Source organism: Esox lucius, chromosome 1 (assembly GCF_011004845.1).
Source record: "Esox lucius isolate fEsoLuc1 chromosome 1, fEsoLuc1.pri, whole genome shotgun sequence".
In the NCBI taxonomy this organism is placed as follows: Eukaryota; Metazoa; Chordata; class Actinopteri; order Esociformes; family Esocidae; genus Esox; species Esox lucius.
In genome coordinates, this window is record NC_047569.1 from 4512754 (window position 1) to 4529962 (window position 17209).

Below are 17209 nucleotides of genomic sequence, written 5' to 3' on the forward strand. Positions count from 1 at the left end.
GGTAGATTCCCTGGAATATATGGTACATAGTTAATACAGTATTCAACACATTTTGTTTTACATTCATAAAGTACCATTTATTAATTTTGTACAAAAACTTTAAAAACTGTAACTGCAGTACAAAACAGTGGTACAACTTTAAGATATACCTATGAACAATACCACCCAATACAAGTGCACAAAACTAAGCCAATCACTATTGTTTTTATATATTGTTAACTGTGACAAAGATGAAAGGGTTCAAGGCTCATAGGTTTTTTAATATATTTCCAAGATACATTTATGATTTATTCAAGTAGGACCACCCTGGGCCACAACCACTCTGTACACCGAACAGAATTCAATAACTGGGATTCATAACCGGATGCAGATGAGCTATGGTGACAACAGATTCAAAGAAGCATAACTTGGTACAGCACCACTAATTAAAACCAGGGTCCATGACTGTATTCCAGTTCCCCATGTTAGCCTCGTCGCAGGAACCTCTGTAATCATACAAAGGGCAGAAAATGGATCCCATCATAATCCTTATACATAGAAAAAGTGAATATGACAATCAATAATGAGACAGCAAGTTTTACAGATCAAGATATCAGACGTCAGATATACTTAGGGAGACTGCATGTGACGACAAAGTGTCAACAAACAAAAGCATGGGAGGCACTAAAACAAAGGCATCATTTAGTTGAGGAGAATGGAGCATGCTGGGTAACTGAAGGAAGCTACAGCTCACGTAGCTAACGCTGTTCGGTTATTTTACCTCAACAACACTGCACATTGTTTGACCAAGACAAAGCCAGTCTTGTGTTGGAGAAGCACAAGAGAATGTTTCATACATCACCTTATTCCCTACATAGTGGACTATATTTGGCAAATGGGCCTGGTACAAAGTAGTGCACTATATATGGAATAGGGTGTTGTTTGGAACCTAGTCTTCGTAGCTGTGGGAGTTAAGAGAAGGAATGCTCTTGTAATGTACTTGCCATCTCTGGGAAAATGTAAATTACATGATAGATTCACAAGATAACTGTAGCTGGGGGGCTGTTGAAAAAACCAAAATTGTATTACACTATCATAAAAAGAGAATCAAATGACGACATGCACAGTATATGCTAGAAATAGATTTAATTCAGTTGTGAGAGCTTCAGTACGTGAGAGTGATATAAATGGCAAATTGTTTCCTATTAAGTGCACACTACTGCTCCTAAATTTGGATTGGGGTGTCATTTGGGAGAGATTCCTTATCTCCCTCTCTTCCTCGGATCAGTGATGGCTAAGAGGTTCTCGTCACTGAACCCGTCATGGCCGAGATACTGCTGCAGTCCCTTGCCTCAGACAGACAGACCATTCTTCTCAGCTGAGCAAAAACAGGGGCCTATTGTTGTGTTCTGTGCTGTGTGTAAATTCCACTACTGGTTCGCAAAACCATTGATTGACAAGCTTAAGCTGGAAGGACTGTTTAAAGGCCCAGATTTTTTTTTTAGGCTTATTAACCACATAGTCCATGTGATATAAGATAGGCACTTTTTATAAAATATTTACACAAAATATATTTGCAGTCATAGTGAGTACATATCTGCAGAGAATTAAAGAGGCATATTATTATTAAAAATCTGTTACCATAAACTAGTTTGTATTGCTAAAATATATGCAATTGGTTATACAACTTATACTGATTATATTAAAATTGTAGCAAAACTATTATATTCAATATCTGTAAAAATAAATTGGGACCACCTGCATTAGCTTGGTCTGCGGACCACAAGTTGGGCACCACAGTAAAACATCTCACCTGAACAATGAATGCGCCCAGGGCAGTGAACATAGCCAGCATGGCCATGCGTCTCAGCCTGCCTAGGTTGACCTGCTTCAGGAGGAAGATGCGCGCCCAGCCCAGCTTCTTATCCGTGTGGGGTGGGTAACGCATAGCGTTCGCAGCCTCCATGTTGAGCTTCTTTATAAGGCAGGCTCGCAGGTGGCTGAGCTGGTCGAAGCTGTGCTGGCCGTGGTATTGGCCCATGCCGCTTTTCCCTGGAAACGGAGGGAAGGTTGGGATGAGTTTTCAATTCCTTTTCCAAATATTTACAGGAAATAATTTCGGGAGCTGACAACATTTACATTGAAGTTATCTTATCCAGAGTGACTTAAAGTAGTGAGTGAATCCATTTCCATACCTTTACAAAACACAGTGGGGATATAATGGGTATTACAATGATGTACTATACATGTGTAGTTTCACTCACCCACCCCTCCAAAGGGGAGAGCATTGATGGTGAAGTGGACTAGACAGTCATTTGCCACCAAGGCTCCACTTGAGGTCTCTGCTACCACCCTCCTGATCAACTACAGAGGGAGGGGAAAAATGGAGTGAGACAATACATTTTTCTCTAAGGTCCATTATACAGTACCCTTGATAATGACTAAGGACAGTAAAGTATTTTTTCTTTTAGCTCTCTAGTTAAAGTATAGATCCTTAATTGAGTGTCTTTTATACCATTTCTTTCTCACCTTATTGTCCTGTGAGAAGACGTAAAGGGCTAGAGGTTTCTCTCTATCGTTGATGAACTGTATGGCTTCGTCCACTCCACTAATGGTTATAATGGGCAGGATGGGACCAAAGATCTCTTCCTGCATCACCTTGGAGTCCCCTGTTACGTCCTTCAGCACCGTGGGGGCTGGGAGACGTTCCAGATAGAAACACAATAAGAACACACACTCTTGTTTTCAACTTTCTATTTAGTATAGACTTTAGCATGTAGAGAGCTAGGGCTGGGAAGTGCTGGAAACCTCACAATAAAACATTCCAAAAAAATTCCTAGGTGTTGATGGGAGACAGATATTGCGATTCTCAAGATTTTCACAATTCTATATGTTGTTATTTGAAACTCTGATTTAAAAAAATATATATATTCTACAGTATGTTCCGAATATAGCTAACCCTAAATTGGCTGCAGAGGGACAAGAGAGAAGCATGAGAGTTTCATGGACAATATTATGATACATAAATGTATCAACATTGCAATTTGCCGCCTTGACAGGAGGTTTAACCTTGCTGGGACAAATAATATTTAGGAAGTGCGGCTAAAGACCTGCAGTTAGAATCCGAGAAGTACAATCAGTTGTTTCTCCCAAAATCCAGAACATTCCCTGCCCATTTTATTAGTTCCACGATATCAAAATAAATTGGTGTATTTTGTGGGCAGTCATAGTGGGTTTCTTACAGAACCCATTTACCCCGTTGCTTAACAACATATAGTGGACACCCTCCATTAAGCTTGTTTCAAAAAACATTTTGAGAACCCTTTGGTTTCAGTGATGTTCTGTCATTTAATGCTGTGATCCTTAGTTTCCACATACATTTCTTTATCTTATAAATTATTTATTTATACTCAATGATTCTTAGATTAAACATAAATGCCTTACAGGCTTTGTTCAACTGTGATATAACAATAGAACCCAACATACAAACCTGTTTTACGCCATTTGTAAAACTGTCGTACACAAACTGTTTGGCATCATAATTTCTTTGCCAATGAATTTATAAGTAGCTACATTTATACAGTCAGATTCTTCATCTTTTCACACAGGTGCGTGATTGGTTTCAATTAGGGATGCTAGCTTTAACATACCTATATAGCATTGTGATTCATCACTGTCTCCACCAATGGCGACTGTGCTGCCCTCCAGTAGTGACATCAATCTCTGAAAGTGGCGCTGGTTGATAATGCGCCCATAGTCCTCAAAGTTCTTAGGGTCGTCTGTGTAAAACTCCTAACACCAGCCACAAGGAAGGAATTACATGACAGTAAATTACATTTAAATGAAGATACTACACATTTCCAAGTGAATGGCCTGGAGTATAACCTGGATTCCAAGTATCTGGACAGTGACATACGTTTTGTTGTTTTGGTGCTATACTGCATCCTTTTGGATTGGAAATGGTACAATGATGATTGAGATAAAGTTCAGACTGTCAGTTTTAATTTGAGAGTGCTTTCATCTATATTGGATGAACCATTTAGAAATAACAGCACTTAAGGGGACCAAAAGCCTTTTAACAATTGGCTTCACAGCTGTCTCTTATTATGTAGGTGTGTTAATGTCTGCACTTTTCCATTTAATATCCAATGTGCTGGAGTACAGAGCCATAACAATAAAACTTGTATCACTGTCCAAATACTAGTGGATTGCACTGTATGTAGGCGTCATTCAGTTATTCTATGTAAATTTGGCTAATTACTGTGATGCATTTCCGGATCTCCTCCACCAGTCTGTTCTGGATGCTCGGCTCACACAGGATGTAGTCTGGGGCGATGCAAGTCTGACCACAGTTCACAAACTTCCCCCATGTGATGCGCCTGGGAAAACACACAAGCACAATGTATACCTGAACCAACTAAACTACAGTGAAGAATCACCAGGGAGTTCACAATACGTTATCATAAAAGTGCTCAGGCTGCAAAATAATGTACGACTGTTAAGCTCCAACCGTATACACGTTGTGACTCATTGCTGTAATTTTACCACATTGTTCAAAGGTGTGATGAAACAAGGACAGATTTACAAACTAGACATGATGAAACCAGGGTAAAGAAATATATAAATCAATATTGCTCAGAAGGCAGTATTTGTGGGCGGAGTGTGACTCCGCCAACATTTGACCCCGCCCACTGTTTTATTGACCATCTGAGGTTTGACAGTCACACACTGAATACAAACACACACGTTTGTGCAAGACATGTTGAAAACAAAGGTAGTTCATTTTAGAAATATTATATTAAGTGATACCTGCCAGAGCATGTGAGCAGAGAGCTGATGGAAATCCAGATCATCGCTCTCGAGAAGGTTACGCTCAGCTCCACGTCTTTCCATCGCTCTGCTCAAAACCACTAGCCTATTCGCTCACAGGAAAAATAATTGCCACTCCAAATTCGCTCCATAAAATTTTCGTTTAGTCATAATTCAAACAACATAGGTCCATTTTGTTTGATTATATAACCACGCCATACCGTATTTTTTAACAACATGAAAGGATGAGGATACAGTGTATCATCATTTCAAATAGTCTACAGATCTGTCAGTTTTTTACCCAAATGTATACACTCAAACAAGTAGCACTATATTATTCGTTTATTATACATTTTATACGACAACGAAATAGTAAAGCATTTTCGATACACTATCGGCTGCCAAGAAAATCAGATGCTCAGCATTTTAAACAACACTGTGCCTACAGAATGTCTAAAATAAAATAGTAGGCAAAATGTACTTGCTTTGAATTAAATTAAATTGAAACGAACAGAGCCGTATCAGCCCGCAACCAAAGAGGAACAAAAAATATATTTGATCAATGGACAACATGTAAAGAAATTGCAAATTGCAATTTCAAATATTTAGCCCACAGCATTTAACTAGCCTATAAATTGCGTATATTGGCTGTAAAAACGAAAATCTACTTGAAATTAAATATAAACGTTATGCTAAATGAATGTCTATAGTAACTTGGAAACACATAAGAGTTTGGCCAGAGTCTGTGGCTTCAGGGTGATGTAATGGTGCATGATGCATTTATAATGTCTGTACTTCTCTACCGCTGCCACCACCGCTCCTTTTGTGTCCAGCGAGGTCTGTGGCCACGGTGCAACGTGCGAGCCGTCGCGTATGTCTCTAAACTGGTTATGCACCTGATTAGACCTTATTATCACCCACTCAGTTTTAAATCTACGGTCCGAGAAAGCAGCTGCAATATGACGGTTATCTAACGGGGGTAATGAGTGCAAACTTTGTTATAGTGCAATTTTTCAATACTATTATAACTAACAGATAATACAACTACTAACAAATATATATACAGTGGATGTAAAAAAAAAACAGGTTATTGTAAGGTTTTTATTTTTCATTTTCCCCCCTCAAAGATTTCAGTTTGTATTTCAATTGAATTGTTCACATTATAGGTCACATTAAAAGTGGAAAAAGTTCTGACATGATTTATCTTTGTCTCATTCTTTTACATCACAAAAACCTGTCTTTTTAACAGGGGTGTGTAGACTTTTTATATCCATTGTACAGTTGTGCTCAAAAGTTTCCATACCCTTGGAGATAATATACACTCACCTAAAGGATTATTAGGAACACCTGTTCAATTTCTCATTAATGCAATTATCTAATCAACCAAGCACATGGCAGTTGCTTCAATGCATTTAGGGGTGTGGTCCTGGTCAAGACAATCTCCTGAACTCCAAACTGAATGTCAGAATGGGAAAGAAAGGTGATTTAAGCAATTTTGAGCGTGGCATGGTTGTTGGTGCCAGACGGGCCAGTCTGAGTATTTCACAATCTGCTCAGTTACTGGGATTTTCACGCACAACCATTTCTAGGGTTTACAATGAATGGTGTGAAAAGGGAAAAACATCCAGTATGCCGCAGTCCTGTGGGCGAAAATGCCTTGTTGATGCTAGAGGTCAGAGGAGAATGGGCCGACTGATTCAAGCTGATAGAAGAGCAACTTTGACTGAAATAACCACTCGTTACAACCGAGGTATGCAGCAAAGCATTTGTAAAGCCACAACACGCACAACCTTGAGGCGGATGGGCTACAACAGCAGAAGACCCCACTGGGTACCACTCATCTCCACTACAAATAGGAAAAAGAGGTTACAATTTGCACAAGCTCACCAAAATTGGACAGTTGAAGGTCTGATGAGTCTCGATTTCTGTTCAGACATTCAGATGGTAGAGTCAGAATTTGGCGTAAACCGAATGAGAACATGGATCCATCATGCCTTGTTACCACTGTGCAGGCTGCTGGTGGTGTAATGGTGTGGGGGATGTTTTCTTGGCACACTTTAGGCCCCTTAGAGCCATTTGGGCATCGTTTAAATGCCACGGACTACCTGAGCATTGTTTCTGACCATGTCCATCCCTTTATGACCACCATGTACCCATCCTCTGATGGCTACTTCCAGCAGGAAAATGCACCATGTCACAAAGCTCGAATCATTTCAAATTGGTTTCTTGAACATGACAATGAGTTCACTGTACTGAAATGGCCCCCACAGTCACCAGATCTCAACCCAATAGAGCATCTTTGGGATGTGGTGGAACAGGAGCTTCGTGCCCTGGATGTGCATCCCACAAATCTCCAACTGAAAGATGCTATCCTATCAATAAGGGCCAACATTTCTAAAGAACTGCCACGTAGAATTAAGGCAGTTCTGAAGGTGAAAGGGGGTCAAACACAGTATTAGTATGGTGTTCCTAATAATCCTTTAGGTGAGTGTATGTACCATTTGTAAAGAAAACATGAGTGAGCAGGCAAAACATGTCTTTTATTTCTTATGGGATTCACATTAAACTGTAAGTCATAAAAGAATGGCACAATCAACAAAGACAACAATGAATTGACCCCTGTTCCAAAGTCTTAGTTCTTAATACTGTGTATTGCCCCCTTTGGCATCAATGACAGCATGCAGTCTTTTGTAATAGTTGTTTATGAGGCCCCAAATTCTTGCAGGTGGTATAGCTGCCCAATCGTCTTGGCAAAACGCCTCCAGGTCATGCAAAGTCTTTGGTATTCTTGCATGAACCGCAAGTTTGAGATCTCCCCAGAGTGGCTCGATGATATTAAGGTCAGGAGACAGTAATGGCCACTCCAGAACCTTCACCTTTTTCTGCTATAACCACTGGAGGGTCCAAGAGCGTTCCATGCGCAGCTTTTGTGCAGAAGACAGTATTTTCTCATAACATGCTGCATTCATCTTGCCATACATTTTCACAAGATTCCATGTGCCTTTAGAGCTCACCCCCCCCCCAAAACATCAATGAGCCACCACCATGCTTCACAGTGTGGATGGTATTGTTCACTCTAGGCCTTGTCCACCCATCTCCAAACATACCGCTTATGGTTGTGACCATAAAGCTCTATTTTGGTCTCGTCACTCCAAATTACAGTGTGCCAGAAGCTGTGAGGCGTGTCAAGTTGTTATCAAGCATACTGTAACGGGTCTTTTTTGTGGCATTGGCGCAGTAAAGGCTTCTTTCTGGTAACTCGACCATGCAGCTAATTTTTTTTTTCAAGTATCATCGTATTGTGCTCCTTGAAACAACCACACCGTCTTTTTCCAGAGCAGCCTGTATTTCTCCTCAAGATACCTGTGGGTTTTTCTTTGTATTCTGAACAAATCTTCTGGCAGTTTTGCCTGAAAACTTTCTTGGTCTACCTGACCTTGGCTTGGTATGAAGAGTTCCCCGAATCCTCCACTTCTTAATAAGTGATTGAACAGTACTGACTGGCATTTCCAAGGTTTTGGATATCTTTTTATATCCTTTTCCATCTTTATAAAGTTCCATTACCTTGTTACGCAGGTCTTTAGACAGTTCTTTTCTGCTCCCCATGGCTCAGTATCTAGCCTGCTCAGTGCATCCATGTGAGAATTAACAAACTCATTGACTATTTGTACACAGACACTAACTGCAATTAAAAAAGCCACAGGTTTGGAAAATTCACCTTTTATTGCCATTTTCACCTGTGCATGGCGCCTTGTGTGTCTGTACCAATTGCCAAACATTAAAGGGTATGTCAACTTTTGATCAGGGCCATTTGGGGGATCTCTGTTATCATTATGATTTAAAAAGGAGCCAAACAACTATGTGATAATAAATGTCTTCATATGATCACTTTCCTTACATGAAAGGGATTATTGATTTATTTTTACAGAAACTTATTGTAAAAGTCAGACTACTGCCTTCGGGCAGGAAACAAAAATATCCAGTTAAAATAAAAATAGGGAAATTGGCAAAATAAATTACAAAAATAAACTAAACGTTGTAATCCTTGACTACAATGTAGCTACCCACTTCGTTCCTTTCTGATAGCATGTGCACATTTTCCATAATGATTCTTTAGTTGTGGTTACAACGTCACCGCACTCCCTCTCCTCCATGTCCTTGGTTCTCCTCATTTCTGTAAGTTGCCTTTATTTTGCACCAGTGTGTTTTATCAGTTTCTTCATTAAATTATTGAGTAAACTTCATGAAAGCTTAAGCAACATTTTTGTATTTATATCTATGTAGGATAGGTTTTATTAAGATTTGCTTTCGTTGATGTTAATATCTTCTTGAACCTCAGCTTGTGTAACCTTGAGGGAGATGGGAAGGGGTCAGGTTAAACGCGCTTGAGTCCGCCCACATTGAGGCCGGCCCCGCACTGCACACTGCAGTCAGGGGCTTCTCAGTTCAGCTGGCCCGCGATCAGAAGGGATACATTTTGCCCTCACTGGATTTGAGAAGCTGTCTCTGTAAATCACTACACCATGAAGCTATACGCATGCCGCGTGTCGGTACAGCGTCTCGACATTAGATCCTTTTGTCACACATTAACATCACACCAAGTTTGAATATTTCGCTAGACACCATTACACATTGTGTTAAACTGACTAATGTTTATCATTAAGTTTACTTCCACCATAAATAGCATCTATAAACTGTATGGCATTTTTTGCCACTGGCCGTTTTAACAGCTTATTAGCCAGTAATAGGCTTACTAGTATCTACTAACTTACTACTTGCAATATGTCATAAAAATTGAGCAATTGCTAGTGAGACTAAATAGTTGGAACATAACAGTAAACAATTGTATTTTAAGCTTGTGGCCAGTATTTGTCTATCCTTAACAAATCCTAAAGCATAATTTGCTTTGACTGCGGAGAGCCTCGAACACCAGCCCACTGTGTGAGAATCCGCGTCTCTAACTACTACACTATTTAAGAAGGGGTAGTCAGTCACTCACTCACTCACTCACTCACTCAGTCAGTAAGAGACATATGCTCTTCTTGGCCTGCTCCGCTTACATGCTCCAGGCAAAAATAACAGAGAACCACCCCACTATATAATTCCAATCAAATGTTATTGGTCCTAAGTTACAGTTATCCTGGCAACAAAAGATTCTGGAAATGGGGACATGCCACTGACCGACATGCCACCGTGAGGTCAACGTTTTTGTCGATGTAACAGGGGCTCTTCCCACCAAGCTCCAGCGTGACGGGGGTGAGGTGCCGGGCGGCGGCCTCCATCACCAGTCTACCCACGGTGCTGTTCCCCGTGTAGAAGACGTGGTCGAACCGCTGACGCAGCAACTCCTGGGTCTCCGAGACGCCTCCACAGACTACAGGGTACAGCTCCTGAAAAGGGAATAAAGGATGGCAGTTCCCTTCAAATGCCTCATTTTGGTAACACTTTATTGGGAGGGGAGGCGAAACCAAATGTAACCATAAAACACATCCACAGGCACACATTTCAGTGCCCTCTTAACATGAGCCGGAGCTTAATGTTATTTTAGGAAGTACAAAATGATTGTGTGAATTTTCCTGACTTTTGACAAATGTTCCTCCTTAGTTCATTTGGACTGGTGTGAACACTCCATCCGCAAACAGGAGAGCAGTATGCAACAAACTACGGCTCATTGAAAAGGGTGGCCTGATCCCACCTACATTTTTATGCTTTTGTGCAAATTATTACATATTACTTATAAAACCTAGTGAAACAAATCTGGCAGGCAGAATAATTGGTTGTTTGACTCTGAGCCTTTTATGCGCACGGTAGCCTATTGCATATTAACTCTAAAATATTTGAGTATGGGCACATAATAACCAAAATAACCAATGACGGCATCCAGCCTATAACAGTTTCCCAACTCCAAACCTTGAGCAACCCCACAAAATAAAAAACACTGTTGTTGCAGGGACAAGCACAACCATCAACTAATCCTTAGGCTCTCACAGGGTTGAATCAGGTGGGTCTGTTGGTGACTACAACATTGAGACTATTGAGAGTAGCGGGGTACTGGGAAAATACAGGCCAACTTTAAATAATTTAGCACACATTCCATCCAGTGATTACATAGACTTTCATAGTTTTTCATACTGGCTCCTTGCGGGAACTAAACCCACGACTCCTGCGTGCCATGCTCTTAGCAGGCTAGCTACAAGGGACCTTGAATTCAGCATTGTCAAGATACATGAATGAGTGTAATATTAGGGAACTGACCTCATGGAGGTACAGAGGGAGCAGCTCCTCCATGAGCTTGGCTGAATGGGAGCTTACTTCTGATGGTTTCACCACAGCGGCGTTGCCTGAAGACAGAAGGGAAGATGGACGGAACCAGGGTAAACACTGTATTAGACAATGAATTTGCAGTAATAACAATGTTATAAACCACCTAACCTCTCAGCCTGCTAAGAAAGCTATTAGGCTTAAGTCGAAAAACACACAGAATGAAGTCATTTTGAACCAATTCACATCATCTGCAACACTACATTGCACACATTGGTCTGTGTTTACCTAACACTAAATTGCCTGCCTACAATTATCTTTCAAACATTGCACATATTTGTTTGCCAGCTAGCTGTCTTATTGTTTTGTGATAATATTAGCAAGTCGGGTTTACTGACCCACATTGTTTGTTGACTATTACTTTCTAATTTGCTATAATAAACTATAAATCTGAGCCTTTTATGAGCAATATTTATTTTTTTCATGTGATAATTTAGACAACCGTCAAGTACCTAGACTATGTGAGACTACCCACACACTTATCATTTTGCCATTGACAGTTAAACTATCCACACTAAGTAACGTTTTTACATTAATTTATATAACCACTTTAGATGCAACACAGCATAAACCAACCATTTTCTGTCATAGTATCAGTTTTTCACCAGAGTGTAGGGAGGGGGAAACTTTTTGGCTCGGGGCCAAAATTAAATGGAGGGCTACATTTGTTTTGCAATTGGTTAATCATAAATGACTTTCAGGCCAGAAAAGGGAAATAATTAAAACATTTATATAGTAGGTCCATTATAATGCCTAAATAATTTTTATTCAGATTCATAAGTACAAGAATGGGCTGGTGAGTTAGGTTTGACTTCCCCTCTAAACCATTTTACTACCTACTGTGGGCTGGATGGAACTGCCTTCGGGCTGGATTCGGCCAGCGGCCTTTAGTTTGTCCACCCCCGGTGTAGTGTGTAGACTGAACAACAGACTGGGTATCTAACTGTATGCACTATGTCTCTGTTGACAGTGGTGTCACTCTCAGCCCGTCTGTTCTCTTTCATACACTCCCATGCATTATCTCCAGGATAAGCACAGTCATATGTTTTAGCTTTTAGAAGTATTGGTGCTGGGAACAAGTCTCTATATGTCAGGAATGCTTGTTTGTCACACGAGCCCTTCTTTGCACATTGAACTACCTCTGCTGTGTTTGTTACTACATTACCTGCGGCGATGGCACCGACCAGGGGCTGGAGGGTCACTACCCAGGGGTAATTCCAGGCCCCGATAATGAGCACCACTCCCAGGGGCTCCGGTCGGATGTACACCTGTGGCCAGATGTAAACAATGTTTTACTTTGAGTATAATCATCTGTATTCTAAACATATGTGTCCTCTATTCTTAAGGGGACAATTTCCCAAAATACAGGTCAAACCCTAGTCCTGAACTGAACAGCTAACTCATTGGAGACCCTGAATCCAAATGCTTTAGGGCAAATTCTTGAAACAAAATTATGTAAATACAGATAACTCAAGGGTTTTATTACAGTTTTTTACCTCATCGGCGATGGTGACCAGGCTCTTCTCTACAGGACGAGGGGCAGCCCATTCTGTTAACCTTTCTACAGCCACATTGATCTCCCCTTCGAGACTCAGGGTCTCAAAGAGCTCTGTGCTGTTCCCACTCTGCAGCAGGAAAAGGACACACCAATTCATCACGATGATCATTCAATCAAATACAGCCATGTGAAAAGGGGAGTTCGCACCCCTGGTAGTACACACCCTTTTTTACATATTTCGAATTAAGGATATCTGACCTAAATTCCAACCACAGTCTTTGATAGAGGTAACCCAATTTAACAGATTACACAATTTGTTTTAAGATTGTGATCATTTACAATATTAAAACAAAAGTGCAATTTCCTCATGTGGAAAAAGTTATTACACCTCTACCTTTGATATTACATGAAACTAAAATTATTATCAGGCACACCAAAGGTGTAAATTATCAGAAAATCATTAGAGTAATATGGGAGGGTCCAGCCTTTGACAAAGATTAGACACTATGACAGGCTTTGTATTAACCATACAGGTGCTGGTCATAAAATTAGAATATCATCAGAAATTTGATTTATTTCACTAATTCCAATCAAAAAGTGAAACTTGTATATTATATTCATTCATTACACACAGACTGATATATTTCAAATGTTTATTTCATTTAATTGTGATGATTATAACTGACAACTAATGAAAATCCCAAATTCAGTATCTCAGAAAATTTGAATATTACTTAAGACCAATACAAAAAAAGGATTTTTAGAAATGTTGGCCAACTGAAAAGTATGAACATGAAAAGTATGAGCATGTACAGCACTCAATACTTAGTTGGGGCTCCTTTTGCCTGAATTAGTGCAGCAATGCGGCGTGGCATGGAGTCGATCAGTCTGTGGCACTGCTCAGGTGTTATGTTGCCATGTTGCTTTGATAGTGGCCAGTTCTTCTGTATTGTTGGGTCTGGCGTATCACATCTTCCTCTTCACAATACCCCATAGATTTTCTATAGGGTTAAGGTCAGGCGAGTTTGCTGGCCAATTAAGAACAGGGATACCATGGTCCTTAAACCAGGTACTGGTAGCTTTGGCACTGTATGCAGGTGCCAAGTCCTGTTGGAAAATGAAATCTGCATCTCCATAAAGTTGGTCAGCAGCAGGAAGCATGAAGTGCTCTAAAACTTCCTGGTAGACAGCTGCGTTGACCTTGGACCTCAGAAAACACAGTGGACCAACACCAGCAGATGACAAGGCACCCAAAACCATCACTGACTGTGGAAACTTTACACTGGACTTCAAGCAATGTGGATTCTGTGCCTCTCCTCTCTTCCTCCAGATTCTGGGACCTTGATTTCCAAAGGAAATGCTACATTTACTTTCATCAGAGAACATAAATCAGCAGCAGTCCAGTCCTTTTTGTCTTTAGCCCAGGCGAGACGCTTCTGATGCTGTGTCTTGTTCAAGAGTGGCTTGACACAAGGAATGCGACAGCTGAAACCCATGTCTTGCATATGTCTGTGCATGGTGGTTCTTGAAGCACTGACTCCAGCTGCAGTCCACTCTTTGTGAATCTCCCCCACATTTTTGAATGGGTTTTGTTTCACAATCCTCTCCAGGGTGCGGTTATCCCTATTGCTTGTACACTTTTTTCTACCACATCTTTTCCTTCCCTTCGCCTCTCTATTAATGTGCTTGGACACAGAGCTCTGTGAACAGCCAGCCTCTATGACCTTTTGTGTCTTGCCCTCCTTGTGCAAGGTGTCAATGGTCGTCTTTTGGACAGCTGTCAAGTCAGCAGTCTTCCCCATGATTGTGTTGCCTACAGAACTAGACTGAGAGACCATTTAAAGGCTTTTGCAGGTGTTTTGGGTTAATTAGCTGATTAGAGTGTGGCACCAGGTGTCTTCAATATTGAACCTTATATTCTAATTTTCTGAGATACTGAATTTGGGGTTTTCATTAGTTGTCAGTTATAATCATCAAAATTAAAAGAAATAAACACTTGAAATATATCAGTCTGTGTGGAATGAATGTATACATTATACAAGTTTCACTTTTTGAATGGAATTACTGAAATAAATCACCTTTTTGATGATATTCTAATTTTATGACCAGCACCTGTATAGGTGTGTGATAACATACAGTAATGAAATAAACATAAGACCCCCAGAATATATAAGGACCCTGAGTCGGGGGGGCAAGTGTCAGAGTGCAAGTGTCAGAGTGCAAGTGTCAGAGGGCAAGTGTCAGAGGGCAAGTGTCAGAGGGCAAGTGTCAGAGGGCAAGTGTCAGAGGGCAAGTGTCAGAGGGCAAGTGTCAGAGGGCAAGTGTCAGAGATTGCACAAAGTTGTCCTATATGGGGGGTCAGGAAGTAAGAACTCTATGATCTAAAAAAAAACTGCAGACTATACATGGGAAAGAACAGGAATGGTGGGGAAAAATTTAATATTACATTTGAACAGAAGAACCTTACATTAACCGTAAAGCATTCAAAAGATGGCATTATGGTTTGGGGCTGTCTTAGTGCCTCAGAGCCTTGTCACCTTGTGATTACCGAGTCAACCATGAATTCTATATTGTAACAGAAAATTCTTCAGGAGAATGTGAGGGCACCTGTCAAAAAGCTTATGGTGACAGAACTTGGAACTTGTTTGGACTGTGACCCAAAACACACAAAGCTAAGCTCAACATAATTATTAAAAAAGAAGAAAAGGAAGGTTATGGAATTGCCAAGTCAAAGACCAGATCTCCATCCCATCGAAAGGCTGTGGGGGGACTTGTAGCGGGCTGTGCAAGAATGCAAGAATGCCCTTGAAGAAGTATAGCAAAGAAGAGTGTGCAAGAATTCCACCCAGTCAATGTAAGAGACTGATATACAGTTACAATAAACGGCTGGATGAAGTTATTTCACAGAAAGAGGCAACACCAGCTATTGTATCTAGAGGTGTACTTGTTTTTTCCGCACTATGAAAATGCATTCTGTTGATTGTTGATGAATAAATAATTCCTAAGTATAATCTTTCAGTGTAATTTGTTGAATGAAGTTACCTTTGTCTCTCAACAGTGTTGAAGTGAATATTACATATCCATCCATCCATCCATCCAACTAGTGGATAAGGAAATTGCATTTCTAATTATTTTAATAGCTTAAAATGGTTTCCAAAGAAGGGGAGGGGGGGTTGATTTGTTAGATTGGGTTTACTTTAACAACGGATGTCCTGACTTGAATAAAACTGAGTTTGTGACGCTAACCTTATTGAGATCCTTCTTGACAGCGTCTGCAATGTCCTTGCGTCTCTCGTTGATGAAGCGATGTAAGCTCTTTAGCTGGTTAAGTCTGAACTCCAGGGGTTTAGACTTGCCGGTCTGGAAGGCCCTCCTAGCCCTCTCGACCACTTGGTGCTCCTTAGACATACTGGTCAACAAGGGGGCAGAGAACTACGAGAAGAGTGCGTATGCCATTATTTTAAAACATGCGATTGTGTGTTTGTTTTCATTTCAGAGGTAAATACAAGCGATAGACTAGCTAGTATCAGTGTCGTATCCTATTCAGTAAAAAGCAGGATACTAACAGAAGGATTGATAAAACAAAATACAGGTGCATATGCATAAAATACACTGCTGACCTAATAATGTTTAATTTATATTAAAATATTAACATAAACTCGATAAGTGCAGATGACACCAACTTCCGTTCGATAAATGGTTTATCTTATTAGCCTACCTGAGGAAATACACATTTTTTATTGTTGAGGGGAGAACAGATTCAAACCCCTGTGATGGTAAGTACTGTAGTTCTCCATATTGAAAGAATGTGGCGAAAAACGTGTTTTTGGTGCACTAACGAGTTTCCATACCTTCCGCATCTACATGTACAGTAGCTAAAGATTTTATGCAATTATTGTAGTACTGTTGCAGTACCGGCCGAAGCCAATCGATTAAACTAAATTCGTTTAATCAGATAGTGTACAGTAGCATAAAACACTATAGAAGGGTTTGCTTGATGTCCATGGTGGTGTAGGCTGACTTGTTTCTAAATAGACTATATTATTGCAGGTTGCTTATATATGGAATTTTTGTTATTAGCAAACCGTCTAGCCAAAGACAGCTAGCTAACAAGCTAAAATATACAGCTTCAATGCATTACAAAACAGTTTCCATTCGTAGATAAACTATTGGAAAAGAAAAGTTATCGTAAAATTGGTCTACCTTGGAGGCAGCAGTGTAACAATATTTGGCACTTTCGTTTAACACTATATTGCATCAATGAAAACGCAGAGCTCGGGTACACTTGACTAGTATAGTTTCAGTCCATCATAACAGTAAATACGTCATCAAAGGCGGAAGAGCAACACGTGGCGGGGTTCTAGATTAAAAGCAATGGCTGATCAAATCACCTTACATTTAAATAACCACTCAATATTTGTATTTAAGTCCACAATACCCACGATACATTAGGGGTTCGAACCTCGAAAAGGCCAACAAAGCCCACAGTTAAATGTTGGTTAACCCATTCGAGTTTGAACAGAGTACTGTTTATACACATCATGAATTATATATTATGAATGCATGTTGAAAAGGTATATTCTTAATAATTTTGCCGTAATT

General features: G+C 40.2%; 1 protein-coding gene across 1 annotated transcript; it reads right to left on the reverse strand.

Moving 5' to 3' along the window:
* Nucleotides 1–239: 239 nt before the first annotated feature.
* LOC105012201 (aldehyde dehydrogenase family 3 member A2-like) lies at nt 240–16955 on the reverse strand. Its single transcript, XM_010873286.4, has 12 exons — nt 16811–16955; nt 15854–16039; nt 12606–12734; nt 12275–12377; nt 11044–11129; nt 9970–10178; nt 4241–4358; nt 3630–3771; nt 2509–2675; nt 2244–2343; nt 1793–2031; nt 240–485 (listed from the first exon to the last, which is right to left on the reverse strand). Exons 2-12 carry the CDS (start codon nt 16013–16015, stop codon nt 465–467), a joined length of 1476 nt encoding a protein of 491 aa, XP_010871588.2. The 5' UTR covers nt 16016–16039; nt 16811–16955; the 3' UTR covers nt 240–464.
* Between the last annotated feature and the right edge of the window lie 254 nt (nt 16956–17209).

Coding starts and splice junctions, on each gene's coding strand:
- LOC105012201 (XM_010873286.4), bottom strand. CDS start 16,015: ATGTCTAAGGAGCACCAAGTGGTCGAGAGGGCTAGGAGGGCCTTCCAG. Junction 11,130..12,274: donor GGTCGGTGCCATCGCCGCAG/GTAATGTAGTAA, acceptor TTCTGTCTTCAG/GCAACGCCGCTGTGGTGAAA. Junction 3,772..4,240: donor AGATCCGGAAATGCATCACA/GTAATTAGCCAA, acceptor GGCTGGTGTTAG/GAGTTTTACACAGACGACCC.